The 17,954-nt window shown below is 39.2% G+C and overlaps 1 protein-coding gene across 3 annotated transcripts in view; it reads left to right on the top strand.

Annotated features, from left to right (window-relative positions):
- The window catches only part of LOC139754901 (uncharacterized), a 416,477-nt gene that overhangs the window by 214,364 nt on the left and 184,159 nt on the right, over positions 1–17,954 (top strand). For 2 of the 3 annotated variants that reach the window (XM_071672727.1, XM_071672729.1), the window contains exon 3: positions 14,433–14,492. The exons of the other annotated variant lie outside the window; for it this stretch is intronic. In XM_071672727.1, the coding sequence (XP_071528828.1) occupies positions 14,433–14,492 (60 nt within the window). The remainder of the gene's footprint in view (positions 1–14,432; positions 14,493–17,954) is intronic. 3 annotated transcript variants of the gene reach the window in all.

Below are 17,954 nucleotides of genomic sequence, written 5' to 3' on the forward strand. Positions count from 1 at the left end.
CATGATCAGAACTATCAAAGTAAAGACATATAAGGTCATTGAAATACCAGACGTTGACTCAGTATTATGTATTTGATAACCTACATAAACTGATTGGTCTCAGCCGGACCCATGATACATTCCTGGGCATGAACTGGTATATAATCATCTCGAGCTAATAGCTGGAAAGATGTTCTTATTACATTAGTAAGGTAGATCATATTCACATTTAGCTACGGATCTCTGTGGTGAACAAAGGGAGCATATATCTTTCTCCCTTGCTGTTGCCGTGAAAAATGTGTCTTCATTTAAGATACTAATATAGTAATAACGAACTTACAGACTTAATTGGTTTAATCAGGCTTGGTGTGTGTGTGTGTGTGAGTGTGAATACTTAAGTCTTAAATATTCTTTTTCTTTCCGGATAACGTAAGATGGCAATATTTGTCATGATTGTGGTTGGACGAGTCGAGTGTGTGTGTGTGTGTGTGTGTGTGTGTGTGTGTGTGAGTGTGTAATTACTTATGGAATTTGTGCCAGGGAGCACTATACTCGTGACCGTCCAAACACGCGCGCGCGCGCGCGCACACACACACACACACACACACACACACACACACACACACACACACACACACACACATCTCCTGACTTTCTCTCCTATCATACAGATTTTAGCAAAGTTTTGTATGATTTCTGCATTCAGAATTTCATTGCTCAGTCTAATTCATTCATTAGACTAGGAATAAATCTTTTCAACCAGTTAAACAGATTTCTTGATCAGTAACCTACTATGGTCTCTGGCTCTTCTATATATGAATCTCTCGAAGAAATGTTTAATGCCAAGGTCATCGAGCTGGTTTAAGAACTTAAAGAATGTTATCAAATCACCCATTATTCTTCTCTCTTCCATGGTAGATAGATGTATATGGCCTCTCATATCTCACTGTTACTCCCCCCTCTTGATTCCGGCATGGCTTTTGTTGGCGTCCTTTGGACCTTCTGTGTTTGTTCTGTGTGCTTCTTCTTGAGCAAAGACCAAGCTTGCGATGCACGTTCTAAATCTGGATTGATTTAGGATGTGAACGTTATGTTGAATATCTCCGTATCCGTGTACTTAAGTGTGTGTGTGTGTGTGTGTGTGTGTGTGTGTGTGTGGAGACGTTGGTAAAAGTTAACGTATATGTTTATAATCTTAGGTTAGGTTAGGTTGTTTGATGTCTTGATGCCGTTGATTTACTGCATGCACTCCTCTTATTTGTTTCTTTCTGTTAACACACCCCCATCCCCTTATTTCCTCCTCTATGAAACTTTGGAAACACCTATTTCTTTTCGGAATTTCCTTAGATGATCACGACTTCTTCTCATGTAATGTATTTTCTTATATGTAGAAATCGTAATGAGAATCATCGTCCGAGATGTGGAGGCATACTGTCCTTAACTTTATGCTCCAAGGCTCTCCCTCCCTCTTTTCCATGCCTTGGTTCCTCTGGTTCCGAAACAGTACGGACAAGTTACCAATCTTTTCGAGATCGAAACACTCCCCTTCAAAAGATTTTTTTCTTTTTCGTCTTTCATTTTCACGTGGAATATTTTCAGATCTATCATTCGAGAAGACAGAAACCGCTCTTTCATGATGGAAATTTGTTGAACTTTCCTCTTTCCCACCGATATATGTTTCTGGTCCTTCAACAAAATCATGATTTACAATTTCTGCAAATCCTTCCCTCCTATTCTTTTTGAATCTGATAACTCTAGAGTTTTCCTGCTAAACAAATTGCTCTCCTCGGCTCCCTCTCCCTTCCTCTAATTCGTCTCTAACTCATCCCATGTGGCTTCTCCTATACCTTGCAATGTCATAGAAAAACTCTATAAAGTAAATCAGTTTTACAAACTGGGTTACATGTCTCTTCGTGTATAAGAGTGTAGAATCATGTACAAGTTTAGCCCCTTGCGAGGGAAGAAGATGCCGTGATTCTTATTTCTAGCGTTCCGAGGATTCCACTTGCGTTGAATCGGATCTCCTTTGAACATCTTTTCACTTCACATTATGTTATGTATCTGAAATGTTAAGGCCATATTTTCTACTTCCAGTTTTCTTTCGTATGACCTGATCCACTGGTGACGTTTTCATGTGACATACATACGTTCAGTTGTTGTCTTTTCGTAAAATTAACAGTGAACCTCCGTGGCTTATCGGTCAGACAGACTGCTGTATCAACTCCCTACATTTCACTCTTCGACCTTAATCCTTTTATCTTCACTGTGATGTTTCTTCTCTTTTTCTCCTAATGTATGTACATTATTATAGCTTCATCTGTCTGAATTTTCCAACATGCTGGCTTCCTCTGTCTAGGCAGTACAATACCTGACATTTACTTCGTCCCACATGATTTAATGAACACACTGGCGCCTTGTGAATGGGCAGTTTCCATGTATGTTCCGTTCTCTGCGTCTCTAGACTGAGAAAGTCTTCACTTTCTGTTTCCCATTGTCTGTTTAATACGCCATCCTTTTCTTAAGAAGCAGGTGTATCATTACTTGAAGAAAATGAAATATTTCCCGTAGTCTGTGCCTTTTTGCCTTACACTTGCAAAAGTCCTTCCAGTATTCATATTTCATGTCATCTTTACTTTTACTTTCCGATTTTTCTTTACATTTATCCACTCGTATCCCCTTTGCCATATCTTTTTTCATTCCTTCCCATCTTTATCTCACGCCCCCTTTGGGTCTCATCTTTCCTATTCTAAATTTAGTCATCATAATTTCTGTATAGACGCGTTCTGTCTCCTGCTCTCAGTTGTAACCTCTTTTCTCTCATCTCCTCTTCGTCTTTAGGTTTAAACTCTTAGCTTATCTCGGGTTTTATTCTTTTGCTTCTTCAGATCAAAGTTCCTCTCTCTTCATCTTTAAGCTTTCACTTCCTCATAAGCTTTAAGTTCTTGCTTCCACTACAGTTTTGCACTGTTCCTTTCTTTCTGATCCCATGCGCTCCTTTCCCTTTAGCATTATCTCTTCATCTGCTATTCTGCTTTATTCCCATATTGCCACTGTAGGTGTCCCCCTTCACTTTCTGTTCAGTTTTATCCCCTTTCCTCATTGAATTAATTGTTTCATTCTCCTTCTACTTTTATCATTTCTCTTATATTCTCTTTTTTCTCTGTTCATTTTCCTCACTTGTTTCAACTTTAATGAGTTATATTCTAGTTATATTCAGACCTCTCTGATTTAGATTCTCATTTTCTTCTCCATTTCATTTCACTGCCTCCTCTTTAACTAATTCCTCTCAGCTACTCTTCAGCTTTACACCCTCACATACTCTTGACTTCATCCTTCAATATTCTCCAGTATCTTCTGTATCTAACTAATGTCTAATATGTAGAGGGTCATATCTCTTAAGAAGGAGCTCTATGTTGATGAATTCAACAGCAGTAATTATCAAGTCAGTTGTTATTCTTATCAGTAAGACACATTTCTAACATGAAGTTAAACGTTGCAGTCATTCGTCTTTGTAGATACAATTTTTTTCTTTATACGTTGGAGGCTCCTCTCACGGACAAAACTGAAGAATTAAGAAGAAATGGTTAATAAGAAAATGAAGGCTTCAACCTATACAGTGAGATGAAAGCGCAGCAAACAGAATTAGATTAACAGAGGTGAGGAGAAGCCAAAGCTTAAACAAAGAGAGAGAGAGAGAGAGAGAGAGAGAGAGAGAGAGAGAGAGAGAGAGAGAGACTCAAACTTGTCATTAATGAATATTAGAAGAGATATCATGAGTAGGGGAACGGAAAAACAAAGGAAAAGAAGAATGGAAGTTGGGGACAGAGAGGCTGCGTCTAAAACTTGGAGCACTGCCATCATGCGAGTGAGAAAAGGAAGGGAAAAGAGAATGGGGGCTGGTGGCGGCGATGAAGGTGCTTAGAAGACAAAACATCAGCATAAAGCAAGGATGATAAGGAGAGAATGAGGGACGCTGGTGAAAAAAGATGATAGGGAAGGTGTTCAAAGCAAGAAGCGGTTGAACAATGCAACATGACCCTCGTAACTCGTCCGAAGCGCCAATGACTTGTGGCTAGGGAGAGAGATAACCAGTTCCCGGGGGTATCATTATTGGCCTTACGTGTTGTTAGGCATTTACAGCGTGCTCAAATAACAGTGCCGCCTTGTTTATCCTGCTCTGAATCACGACGGTTAGATAAACATAGATTAGATTCTTATGTAGATTGAGATCTGATTAGCGAATAGGATTAAGGACTGAGATTGAGAAGAAGAAGAAAAGGATAAGGTAAGAGGAAAAATGATGAACTTGGAGGCGCCTCTCTTGGGACATGTTGGACACGCATCGGGCAAGAGTAATGAAGATACTCGACCCAAGTTACCTGATGTACGATGACAGACAAGTAACTACGGTACTGATAAATTTCCGGCCAGAGAGCTAAGGAACTGACATTGAAGTGTTCATGACGGTATTTCCTATCTCGCCCTTACCTCGCCTCCAGTAGATCAGGCTTCAAATGGTTCGTTAAGCAACATACGTCATACTTAAAAAAAAATTAAAACGCGACGCAGCTCAGGACCTGTCATTAGCACGGTGGAGAGCAGTCGTAAATTTCCTGAAATTTTCTTCAATATTTCCTTAAGATTATCGTAAAAGTTTATCAGGATAGAAAACTATTTTAGCTCTCCCGGCAACCTCTCCACTCAGGTTGTGACGAAATGTGGGCGGTGGATGATCGCTCTGTGGCTAAACCTATGCCCTTTCTTTGGTTCACAGAGTTCGAGGTCTATGCAAAGGTGAAGAAGGTTTCTGTAATTCAAAGACAATTATCGATGTTTGTTAATGCAAAGATTTCCATCTCAGTGTTTAGTTAATAGGCCGAGAGGGTTGACACGTACTCTTGAGGGTAAATTATTCAAAAGACAGCTGCTCAGAACTCAGAGTAAACACACGCAGAAATATATTTCTTCGTGTTCCATACACCTACTCTCACGTGTATATTTCGAGTATATATATCCGTTACTTTCTTATGCTAGACATAGTGGCATATGCATCCCCCCTACTGGGTGCGTCTCTCCGGTGGTAGACGAGGGATCCTAGCACACTTAGAACTCTTCTTCAAGAGCCATAACCCAAATTGGTCCTGAGCACTATAACTATTTGCACGAGATTCTCAGAGAAGCCTCAGAGCTGGACTCTACTCTCTGAGAACCATGACGACGCGAAGACGAATTCAGATTAGAACACATCAGCACCTACACAAAGAAGATTGATTGATGTACACATTTTGAAACAGAAATCTAGATATTCTTGGACTGTCAGAAACCATACTAAGAAATAAACAATATTATAAGAAATTAAAAGGCTAAGATGCCCTTCTGTATATTCGAGCTGAAGAAGGAAATGCAAAGTTTGGTGTAATGATGATATTGTGAACAAAACTACTTGAAAAAAAGTTATTGAAAAGTTAACGAAAGAAACCATCATGAGGGATACTTGCCAGACACTGGCAGAAAGAGTTCACAATTTTCAGATCTGTATCTCGAAAGGATCGTGCAATACAGTTGAAAGAAAGTTGAGGAATTGGGTAATATCGTTAAATTTTGCGTTCTAATTGGAAGACTTAGTCCTCCTAGGGAATCAAAAAGAAAGTAAAGAAAGGAGGTGAAAGACTGATAAAACTGTGTATAAGAAACCACAAGTCGTTTATGAATAGCTTTTTCGATCAAGAAAATTCTAGATATACATTTTACATATGGAACATTGTCACAGTTTAGTCATCTTTCCATACGAGTTTATTTTCTCACTCCAAACATGAAAGTTTTCTAACAACGGTAGAATGATACCAAGAATTTCTTTTAATGCAATTGTCACCAAGGATTACAGAAAACGTCCATAAACTGCAAAACAGGAAAAGAATGATGAGAACCTAATAACACATTTTTTTTAAGGATTTCACAAGAAAAGCAATTTCACTAAACTTACATGAACTGAGATTTTCAACAAAAAAATTGGAAGATGCTGAAATATGGTAAAAAAGTGCAAATGCTTACTTTTGTCTACAATGAATTTAATTTGCCATTTTCTAACCACTTTGCTGATTTATTAGGACTTCCTTGAATGATTACAGTTATGCCCATTTGTAACTTTGCCTTGTAGTTAACCATCGGTCGATTTAGATACGAGATCCAGTAGATTTAGATGCGAGACACAATTCTAGATCCTGAATGAGTATTATGACAAAAATGGGGCCAAAAACCTGCCCTGTGGCACACCACTCGGCAATCTCAACCTGTCTGACGCTTCGCCATATGAAACTAAAGAGAGGGAAAGAAAAAAAAGAAAGAAAAAAGATAAAAAAGAAAAAAAGCAAGAAAAAAGAAAGAGAATGAATGATTGAAAGCATGAAAGAAAGAAGGAAAAAGGAAAATTCACGTATACTACCACACAAATATACTGGCACTTACGTATGTGTTGGAGAGGAATGGCTTATGTTAAATAACCACAATTTTTGCTGCATGCTTAATCGTTTTCAGTGATAGAGAACACTGTTACTCCAGGAATGTATGTATTACAATCTATTCCAAAAAAAGAAATATATTCCAGATACATGCTAAAAGAAGAGCTAATCCTAGAAATGTTCCTGTTTTGAAATAAAGTATATGATCATTTATGATTATATAAAGAGAAATAGATTTTTAGATATATTTGCCATCTAAGATTTAGTATCAAAGGAAAGAGTAAATGCAATAGTATATGAGGTTCCACCTGCGTATTCCGAGTTGACATAAAACACAGCAGCTGGTACATAGTCTATAGTACTGTCAACGTTCTTTTAAGATATCTGCCCCGTAATTTCAACTCGGGTGATGCGTCTAATGCATTCTGCTTACGAGGTGAAATAAGTACAGTTCGAACGATTCATCTCACAGGAGGTACGTCGACAATGTAGAAACCCACAATGTATATCGTTAATAATGTTCCTAATACCTTGAGATATATCTGTACACAACAGGAGTAATAGCTGCTGGATGATGATAGTGGGGGCGTGTGGTAATGTGTGGCCATAGCGTCGCCCCATCCACGTTCGTCGTAAAGGCCTAGATATCATTAATAGGATCTATACTACCGTAACTTTTACCTGTTGGCCGACACCCATACATGGCCCCCAACAGATGTCGCGCCTGTCAGGGGGTCGGCTGATTAGCAATCCATCATGGATGGTTGATTCTTGGGGAACCTAATATGAAGCTGATGAGTGGGACGTGTTGTGGTGGAGTAATGGACTGGTCGGGTCCTGCAACTGGAAGTGAAGTAGACATATGTAGGTGGTGGTGCTTAGTTTTCTGTTCGTGTGTGTGTGTGTATATATATATAGATGTGTATATATATATATATATATATATATATATATATATATATATATATATATATATATATATATATATATATATATGTGTGTGTGTGTGTAGAGAGAGAGAGAGAGAGAGAGAGACTATCTTGTGTAAGTGAAATATAATGGTAAACAGGGAGAAATCATTCCATTAATCCACTTCTAATTCGCGATACAACAACAAGTAATTGCATTGTTTGGCGTCGGTAATTATAAAATCATCAGTCTAAAAACTGGGAACTGGGAGCTCCACATATGCATAACCCTCACAGATCCCACAAGATAAAGCTATTCTTTCAGCACCTTGGCTCGCTCTCTGCCATTCCAGCCGGTGATTAGCAATAGGTTGAAAATCCCTTTATGCTCAGGAAACAGAACGACCCTTTAGCATCAAGCTAATCAAACATTTTGTCACGCTTCGTCAAGGTTCCCACTACCTCAACGCCTCCGGCTGAGTGTGGCAGATAGGACCAGGCGGGTGAACCCACCCGTCTTATCGGACACAATCTGTTCCGTTTTTTTAGTCGTCTCCATCCCTCCTCATCCCCTTCCCCTTCCTCCACTTTCTCTCTTTTTTTCACTAAGTAGATAATTTTCTCTGTCATGTTAACGTGAAGTAATGGATCTGTGATTAGCCTTTTTATTCATGATTGTGGCCAGTATAGTACGGGCCAAATTATGCCCCCCACCATATGAAGGCATAATAAAGTGATGGGATGTAAGACATGTGTAATAGACTTAGGTGTCATCGTAAATGAGAAGCTAGAATTCAGAGAAAAACATTTTGAGAAGACAGCATTAATGAGTCCAGGCCTTGTCGGCTGTAAATGTACAATGAGAGTTGAATATGAACGAGAAATACAGATTAAAAATTATAGATAAGACTGGGATTATTTTAAGTTTCTTTAGTGTTTGTAGATTTGGTTCTTGCAAAATAAAAAGTGAAAGGAAAAGTGAAAGGTGAGATAATGGTCTTTTTCTTTTCAAATATCGTTAGTGAAAAAATAGAATTATACGAAGCTGGATGACATAGTGGTTGGTTTACAAAGTTTTCATGTTCACTATTTGAAGGTTGGGGTTTGTCGAAATATTGAGTAAACTGATTACTACGAATGCGATTTAAATTGTTTAGCCAAGGTGTCGATTCATTCGAACCCCAATACCTAAGATGTGGGTTTTAAAAGGAGGCGGTTTTATCTCTCTGTAGTGTAACTTTGACGATTCAAACATGATTAAACGGAGCGTAGTCAAAATTTGCATTAATACCTGACTGGTTAACCAAGATATGAATAAATCCATATCATAAATCTATTGGAAATATGTATACCTCGAAAATGCAGTCTTTTTATCAAAAGGAAAATATCAGAAAGTACATATTTTCTTTTTGAAAATGCACAAACTCTTGGACACTATTAGACAATGAATTTGCAAGTTTTTCTTTCTGAAGAGCAGTTGGAATGTTAGACAAAATTTCATATCATCATTAATGATATTTGTATTTGCACTGAAGATTATCTTAGTGCTGTTGCAGGTGTATGATTAGAACGATGATGCTGTCAAATCAAGACAATTGCCGTCGGTGCCAAGAAGGCCAATCGTTGTACAGTTATAATATGTTTCGTAGCTTTCTTAAACCTAGAACTTGTGACTCTTGCCTGCATAAAACTTCTCCAGTGACGTCCAAAGAAGAATCTTGGAAGGATGAGACTTGGCATCGGTCAAAGATCAAGTCACAGGTCAACTTGCTTTCCACTGGGAGCGAGACAGCACCTAGCTGGAGTACAGTGCCAGTAGGACGACAGCATTTCATTGACCTTTCGGCCTCGGAGTCTCTCGACGTCCAACAAAAGTGCATAATCACATACTCACACGAGGGCTGGAGGAAGATCCTTCGAGTGCAAGACGAAACTATAAGGTTATCACAACGTTATCACATAGTATGATGATCTGGTTATGGTGTTTTCAAGGCTTATAAGTAACGTGAAAATCATTATATCTTCCAACACATCCGTCACGAAAAACAAAAGAAAATCTCGTGTCGTCCCTTACGAGTTCTTCTGCTTAGTTAACTCTCTTAATTTTCTCTCGCAATATGTTTCTTGATCATCAAGAGTTATTATAAGGCAAGCGCTTCAAAAGCAGAATAAGATTTCTTCTTTTTTTTTCACCTTGAGTTCTAGATCTGGGCTGGTCTTCCCACGCAGTCATATTGTTCCCTTACCCAGTGAAAACAAAACATTGCATACACGGGAAGGTCAGAACAACAGGCTCTTGAAATTCAGCTTTGGCTCGAATTATTTTTATCTTGCCAGATTGAGCAAGAACAAAGCAGGCCTCGCCTCCCTGGTCAGGGGAACAGTCAGATGACAAGATGATAATGAAACACCAGTGGAACCAGAGTCTCAAAGGGTATTGCTTACACGGCAACATATAAAACGTGTTGGTTTTGCATTTAACTGAGGAGAGATTTTTTTCTTTTTTTGTTTTTGAGAGAAGTGGCAAATGAAAAACGAATAGGGATTTCATATATATATATATATACATATATATATATATATATATATATATATATATATATATATATATATATATATATATATGTATATATATATATAATTTTTATTTTTTTGTTTATTTATCTATGTATTATACTTTGTCGCTGTCTCCCGCGTTAGCGTGGTAGCGCAAAGAAACAGACGAGAGAATATATATATATATATATATATATATATATATATATATATATATATATATATATATATTATCCCTGGGGACAGGGGATTAAGAATACTTCCCACGTATTCCCTGCGTGTCGTGGAGGCGACTAAAAGGGGAGGGAGCGGGGGGCTGGAAATCCTCCCCTCTCGTTTTTTTTTTTTTTTTCAATTTTCTAAAAGAACGAGCAGAGGGGGGCCGGGTGAGGATATTCCAAAAAAGGCATAGTCCTCTGTTCTTAACGCTACCTCGCTAACGCGGGAAATGGCGAATAGTTTAAAAGAAAAAAAAAAAAAAATATATATATATATATATATATATATATATATATATAGATAGATAGATATACATTATTTTTCATAGGTGCTTGCCCTTAATGCCTTATCTAGGTGACGTTAGGAGCTCATACTTCCAGGAAAAATCCTCGCTTTTTTGCTCTATTCCTCCTTATTGAAAACGAAGTAGCCAAATGTGATGAACCTATTCTTTTATAACAAACTGATCTTCATGTCACCAAAAAAGTGTTTAAGCCAAAAGTTGCATGAGGCACCGAAGTGTTCCATACACTCGTTGGTCAAACGATTGAAGTGTTTGGTGTTTATCTTAACGAGATTTTGAATTCCATTACATATCTAGTTGTGTTTATCTTCTACTCGGGAAATACTCGATTGAACTTACTGTGTAAGAACAGTGCATTACCATTATATATTCAGTTGTGTTTATAATCTACTCAGAACTCGATTGAACTTATTTTGTAAGACCAGTGCATAATTTCTCTAATATTCTTTTTCATTATCTCCTGTAATTCAGTTTGGTTCGTCCCACATCATCTAGGTCTAATACCTTTCCACGCTTCTCAAAAGCAGATCTCATGTAGTCTCTTGCTGACCGAGTCCTGCTATTCCAGTCTTTCTCCTCCCGTCTGGTATTTGCTTCTTCTGATAAAACATTTTGGATAATATGCTATCATTTACCTTCCATACGTTCCCTTTAAGTCCTGGTCATCATTTTCATACCATTATGCATTCAAAGCCTCTAACACTTGCCTTCAGATCTCTCAACTCTCCTAATCCTTCCTTTCTATTCGCTCCTAGCCTCACTTGAGAATCCCTCACGGTAGCGTAAATCCAAGGAACCTCATTCGTGGAAGACAACACTGAAGCTAAGGCGACCAACAACTGGACATTATTCCCACCGCTAATGTTAACACACTGGCTCTTCACTGGTAATTCACCTTGTCGGGAGCCGTGAAATAAGTAATCCAATCACAACTCTTCTAGTGTGTGTGATCTGCTGAGAAAGGCTCTAGATCAGTGTTTCTCAGCCGGATTTGCTCAACAACTCTTACATTGATATCTTTGTTCACCACGACCTCCTATTACCGCGACAGTTGTAAACACAGAGGCATGGGGATTAATTTCTCTCCACTGATATTTACTACAGAGGTAGCAGGGGTAGGGCATAGCTCTATATCCTCACAGGGATAGCCTCGTACGTTGTCTGGTATGTATTCTCTCAGGCAGTAAGGGTACATGGATCTATACGCTGTTAGACGAGATGATCCTGTTTATACTCGGGAAATAAGAGAGGAGGATTGTCCCCGTACATTGCCAGGCAGAGACTGGGTGTCATTTTGTACACTCTCAAGTATGAAGCGAGTTTATGCCCATACACTGCTAACCGGGGAGGGAGCATGGCTGTTTTACATTCGTAGTGGGGATAACCCTGCCTGTTGTATGGCAAGGAGGAGTTGTATCGCAAACATTGTCCGACACAGAAGGTGCGTGGCTTTGTACACTTCTTAGCGGAGATGCAGATTGCTCCTGTTCGCTGCTAGGTAGGTATGGGATGAGGTCATTTACATTGCCGTGTAGGGAAGGGGTGCTGAGTTTATGAAAGTGTTGGCCGATAAACCTGTGGTCGGGGAATCCTTCTCCGCCGCGTTGGAAGCGCAGTCGTAGAGCAGAGAGGAGAGGTCACAGGTCATGCCACCACAGGTGCATCGCGGTCAGGAATGGCCATCGGCCCTGTTAAGTTTATATGTATGCGAAGGGGAATAGCAATGACCCTACTGCGGACGTATTCATAGGTGCATTCCAGAGGTTACATCTGATCACAGCTGTGTACTTGTTTCAGTGAGTATCCACTTGAATTGAGGTAAATCGCACGCGATTCTTTTAAAAAACAGAATGATACTCTCAACTAATCGAAGGCTACTCCACACTTAAGTTTACGACTACAGAGTATTATGAAATAAGATAAGAATAAATTGCTCTCTCATACCTTAGCCTAGCCTTACCTGGGTCTCTCCACCTGCGAATGCTTTCCCCTTGATGGGAGTTTTGCCTTAATTGGCTCAATAAAAAAGAGTAGGAGGGACCGGTTCATGGTACCCTTGCTCATCATTAGAGCCGCCTCTCTTGTGGTGTTCTTGTTGGGAATGTCTGTGGCCCTGAGCATCCCAGACAGTCGTCCTGAGTCGATCTAACCTCCGGCAGGGTAATGACTACCTGGATCATCTGTACGACGGTCACACGCCCTCCTACGGAATATTACAGAGTCTGGAAAATAGATAATGGTCATAAAGATGCGATGTTGGTATTTCGATGATTTTTTTCGATTTTTTGTTTGTCACATACAATATCAGATGTATTGTCAACGTGTTTTGAATAGCGGTATTATGAATGATGCTGAATATTCATATGCCTAAATGCATGGACGTATATTTTTGTGACAGGCAGGCACATGTATCAGTAACTCATGCACGGAACAACTCAGATTCGAATCGCCCCAGCGGCAGTCAGCCCACACCCAACATAGTTGTCTATCCTCTCCTCGGGGCTGGTCGATAAATGAGTGTGTGTGTGTGTGTGTGTGTGTGTGTGTGTGTGTACAAATATAAGACATGGTATATAAGCAAGGTTAAGAGACGGGGCAACATAAGTGTTGTATTTCAGTTTTTAAAAGTTGGAACACATGGATCCAAACGTGGAATGCTTAACTTCCTTAAAGGCTTAAGGTGGAGTGTCTGAGTGTTCGTAGGTATAGCCATATCAAAATAGAGAGATGAGTTGTCTGTTTGAGGAAAGGAACCTGGATGTTTCAGTCTTGGTGAAAATAAGCATAGGGGAAAGGAGGAAAAATATTTTTGGAATATCTGTGGGTTGAAGCCCCGGCTTAGTGTTAGGGTGAGAGCTAAGGAAGTGTTCGCACTGCTGCTGAAGTTAATGGAATGACTGAAGAAGAGTCCCTTTTTTAGCTATTTTTCAATAAACTCTTAAACTTCCTCACTGTGCACCCCGTCCTGTTTGGTATGAGACATTGCAGGGATAGCACAGTTAGAGCAACCACAGAACCTATCAAGTAATGGACGATGGAAACTAAAATCTATCAGTAATTGTTCTAAAGATCTGTCAATGTATCATATTATCAAATGTGATGCACACAGCAGTGCGCTACCAGCTAATCGACCCTAAAAGGTTTCAGCAGAGAATGTTGGGGAGTCAGCAATGTTAGGTACTCCATACAAGAAGGCGTTCATTCGTCATAGTAGGTTTCCTCCGCTTGTCAGTCGCATGTTGTAATAAAACCATTTATAAAGACGGCTGTATCACAATATCCCTTTTTATTCATTTTCTCCCATTTAAGAATTATATGTAGTTATACTGAACCTTGACAGCAAGTATAGTATTAGTTTTACGGATGATTGATCTGTCGAGGTCGTTACTATAATGACGGCAGAGTGGATAGCTACTAAGAACTGTGCTGGAATGTATAGTTTAGCAGTGCGTACGTTGTGGCAACGGATGAAGTTGACTGTAGCCACACTTCACTAAGACCCTTCCTGTTTCTATTTTCTCGTCTTTCAACCTGAAACGTTACTATGAACACATATTACTTAAAGTGTTACCACTACGAACAAGCTTTACCCTGGATTGTTACAATCGCCACAGTTCACGTGAGCTTGTGCTCTGACCACATTTCCCCTGACCTGTTAACATGGCCTCACTTTATATGAACTGTTACTATGGCCACAATTTATGTGTGCTGTTACTATGGCCACACCTTGCCTGAACTGTTACTATGACCATGCTTTACCTGAGTTGTTACATGGCTGCAGTACCTGGTTTGTTAACTAGAAACTTTTATGTTCACATAAATCACAAGCTGAGACGATTTATGAGATAAGGTGCTCATAAAATGCTCACGAGAAAGCTGATTAAAACTCTTCAAAGCTAGAAATAAGGGAACACGTATGTCCTCTTTGAGTGTCAGTCAGTTTTCACCCACTTTCATATAGCGTTATTTTTTATCTTTTCTTGATTCGTATTCTTTCATCTTTTACAGATCTAATTATATGAGAAAGCTGTGCATTAGCAGTTATTGGCATAGTGGCCTTTTTCAAAGGTATGTATACGTATGATAAATCTATTTCCATAAGGAGTAACTAATTTATCACTTGATTTAGTCTAACAAACATTACTACTAACAGTATTATTACTTCCACTGGTCATTAAGTGGCATTAGGGTGGAATGTATTCGTTCTTACTCTAACCAACAAAATAGACATCAGTGGACTCAACGCTGCACGATGAAACATTTCCATCGTGCAATCTGTTTACTTCACAAATCTTTTCATCATGATTTTATTCGCGCTTCTTTGGCTAATCCTGTCAACATTCTATGCATGACATCTTTCTGCCATAGGCTTCGTCAAGTGTAGCTTTGCTTTTAACTGTATCAGCAAAAGCAGAAACCCCGCGTCGTCCAGTGTGCTCCATTCGTCCCTAAGATAATGTTCCAACTCTACTTTGCCTGAGGGAGCGACTCAATGGCAAGGCACGAGGTGCGTTAGAATATTTTACACGACCTGTTAAAACTGCTTCTGTCATGGATGGTGTACACAAGCAATTAGGTAAGCCGAACGAGTTCTGCCAAGTTTGGCCGTGCGGTGAAGCGTATATCTTATACATATATGATATATGGAAACAGGGACCGCGAAGGAAGTGAGAGTGTTGGAGTATGTTGCTACGAGTCGGGAGAAGTTAAGGAATATGTTAGTAAGGACTGGGAGAAATGGAGAAGTATTTTGTGGAGGGTCGTGGATAGCAGTGAGGGTTGGCTGGGGATCCTTGTGTAGAAGGTGATCATGTTAAAAAAGGTTTTCGTGAACATGGATGTTATGTTGATGGCTGGAGATGTTTGGAGGTATGTGGATGGAGGACTTGGGAGAATGAGTGAGGGTGTGGAGGACTAAGGGTGACAACACGAAGGGTTGGGGGAATTATGTGTAAGTGATGATCTTAAAGACCCTGAAATTGTGTGGCTGGTGGTCGGAAGGACTCGTGAGATGTATTCCTTATAGGTACTGTGTGGGGTGACTGTCTGCATGAGCTGGCATAACACGTAGATGAAGGACGGGGGAATTGTGGGACTATATGGTTGACGGCCAGAAAGACTGGATGAGCATCCTGGTGACGATCTAGAGGACTGAATGTTCATCATCATGTCAGGCTCGTATTACCTATTGCAACAAATATGCCCAATTTTTCGTACATTTACCCGTAAATATTGATATCGACTCATTTAAGGAATTTGATCCTAAAGATGTACGTCCTGATGCATTTTTTAGCCATTCAAGAACCTGAAAGGCTTCTAGGCATAGGAGTTCTGCAGATCTTCGTCGTATAGGTTAAGACTTTATTAAGCGGAGACGGTGTATTCGACTGCGACTGATTCACTGATTTAATGATGTGTGAAATTGGTACTTGGTATAATTCTATAGTTCTAGATAATGCTCCACAAATGGAATTGCGAAGTTAATCAGTACTTTACCAAATTCTCCATGGTCGATAAATGTTGATAATTCTGCGGTTGATATTCTGGATGGACTCGGCAGAAAAAAGTAAGAAGGGAAGGGAGGAGATGGGAATCATCTCGAACATCTGGGCCAAGTCCTCTGCTGGTTTTAAGCGGCATCTGGGTCATAAGTGAAGCTTGTTACAGTACTCGAGATCCTGAATTTTGAAATGTCTCATAAGGATTTTTTTGGCAGATGTCCAGCCCCACCAGTGTCCACGCAGTTACACATCCTGCAGAAGAACGCAGCATTATGCTAGGAAAAAGAAATACTAGTGTCTGGATAATGTACTGTGTATGCCATGACTTGCCTCTCAGTGATTCATCAACACAGTGAACCTCTAATTTTGAAATGCAAATTTCAAATGCATACCAGTTTTCATTTCAGACGGCCCTTGGGCGATTAAAAAACAGTTTTTGGATATTTCACGCCATTCACAATATATATATATATATATATATATATATATATATATATATATATATATATATATATATATATGTATTGCACCAAACTAGCCGTGACATTCACCTCACTTCGTTTATTATTTTGTTAGTCTAATAGCAATTTAAGGTTCATCTGACTTGCAAATTTGCCTTTCATCTCAAAAACTTGGTGAACCAAAAGAAATGAATATCCTTAATATCTTTTTCATGGTCGTGGACTACAAGCTGTCACATACGTCTCGGTCATAATTCATACTGGCCCAGTTACTGCAATATTATCTACAAAGTGGATACATAAGACTCATGCAGTATGGTTCTTTTACTGTGAAGTAAAACATTCTAAGAATCTCTCAGCTCTTCCTGATTTTTAAGACTAGTTAGACCATACCCTATTATGGGATGGATCATGTACGATCCTGAAGTCAATAACTGGTTTAGTCATTGATGACCTTTTGAATACGTCAGGGTTTTTGTACGTTAACATGCATACGAAATGTTGTAATTTTGGTTCTGATTTTACTGTGTATCATTGGCCTTCATTTGTGTCATTTGCGTCTAGCTGGTGGCAGGAAACTAAATCATACGGCTGGCATATCTTTCCAATCAAGGAAAATATAACTAGGATATAATGTTTTCACTGATTGATGTGGTGCCAGCTTAACGTGAGAGCGATTTGTGGTGCATTTTGGTTGTTACTTTAACGGTCATATAGCGTCCAACAGTAGGTTAATGTGTGCTTGTCGTCTGCTTTGTTGGAATTTTGTTTTGATAGTTTCGACAAAGATGTCGTCATGGGTTCACGTGAATATGATAGCTACTCTCTCTGCGTAGTTAACAGCATTATACAAATAATCTAGAGTATCACTGATTTCTGAAAATAGCGAAAGTGAAAGAATTTATGGTTACAACTGTTGGAATTCTTATACATATTACGGCAAACAGTGATCAATATCAAATAAAGCTTTTTGGCCCAGTGTAAGAGTAAGAAAACCTTTTGGCCCAGTGTAAGACAGTTACTCATGAAGCATGTCATCTGTGATGTGTCACTTACGAGTTAGGTTTTCCTTTACAAGTTACTGATTACCGATAAGATGTCGCTAGTAGTTACTTTTGACAACTCTTCCAAAATACTGGTAATTTGGAATAGCTATACTTTTTAAATACATCCTCTTTCATCCAGCTTTGATCTAGTTCACCTGGAGCACTGGTGTCCCATGGATGTAACCAATGTGGATGTACTTTACAGCTGTTTTCAATCTATTTTTCGGTAGTGTTAACCTCAGTGTTACGTTGTGAGAATTGCTTATATATCTGGGAATTTAAGTTCAATTTCAGTGATCCCAGAGACTCCTTATGGTGTGCAGACATTCAGAATGTGTAAACACTCAGCTGTTGATGCCATGAAGATCACAAGCATTCGTCGCAAGAGGCAGCAAAAGAAGGCCAAAAAATCATAAGTTACGCTAATTGTGGATCCGTGAACGAGACCTCGAGACCCAGAACGCTAGTGGTTGGAGTTGTTTCCTCATTATGCATCTTCATATCTTTAGTGATGCTTTGATT

Source organism: Panulirus ornatus, chromosome 18 (genome assembly GCF_036320965.1).
Source record: "Panulirus ornatus isolate Po-2019 chromosome 18, ASM3632096v1, whole genome shotgun sequence".
Taxonomy (NCBI): domain Eukaryota; kingdom Metazoa; phylum Arthropoda; class Malacostraca; order Decapoda; family Palinuridae; genus Panulirus; species Panulirus ornatus.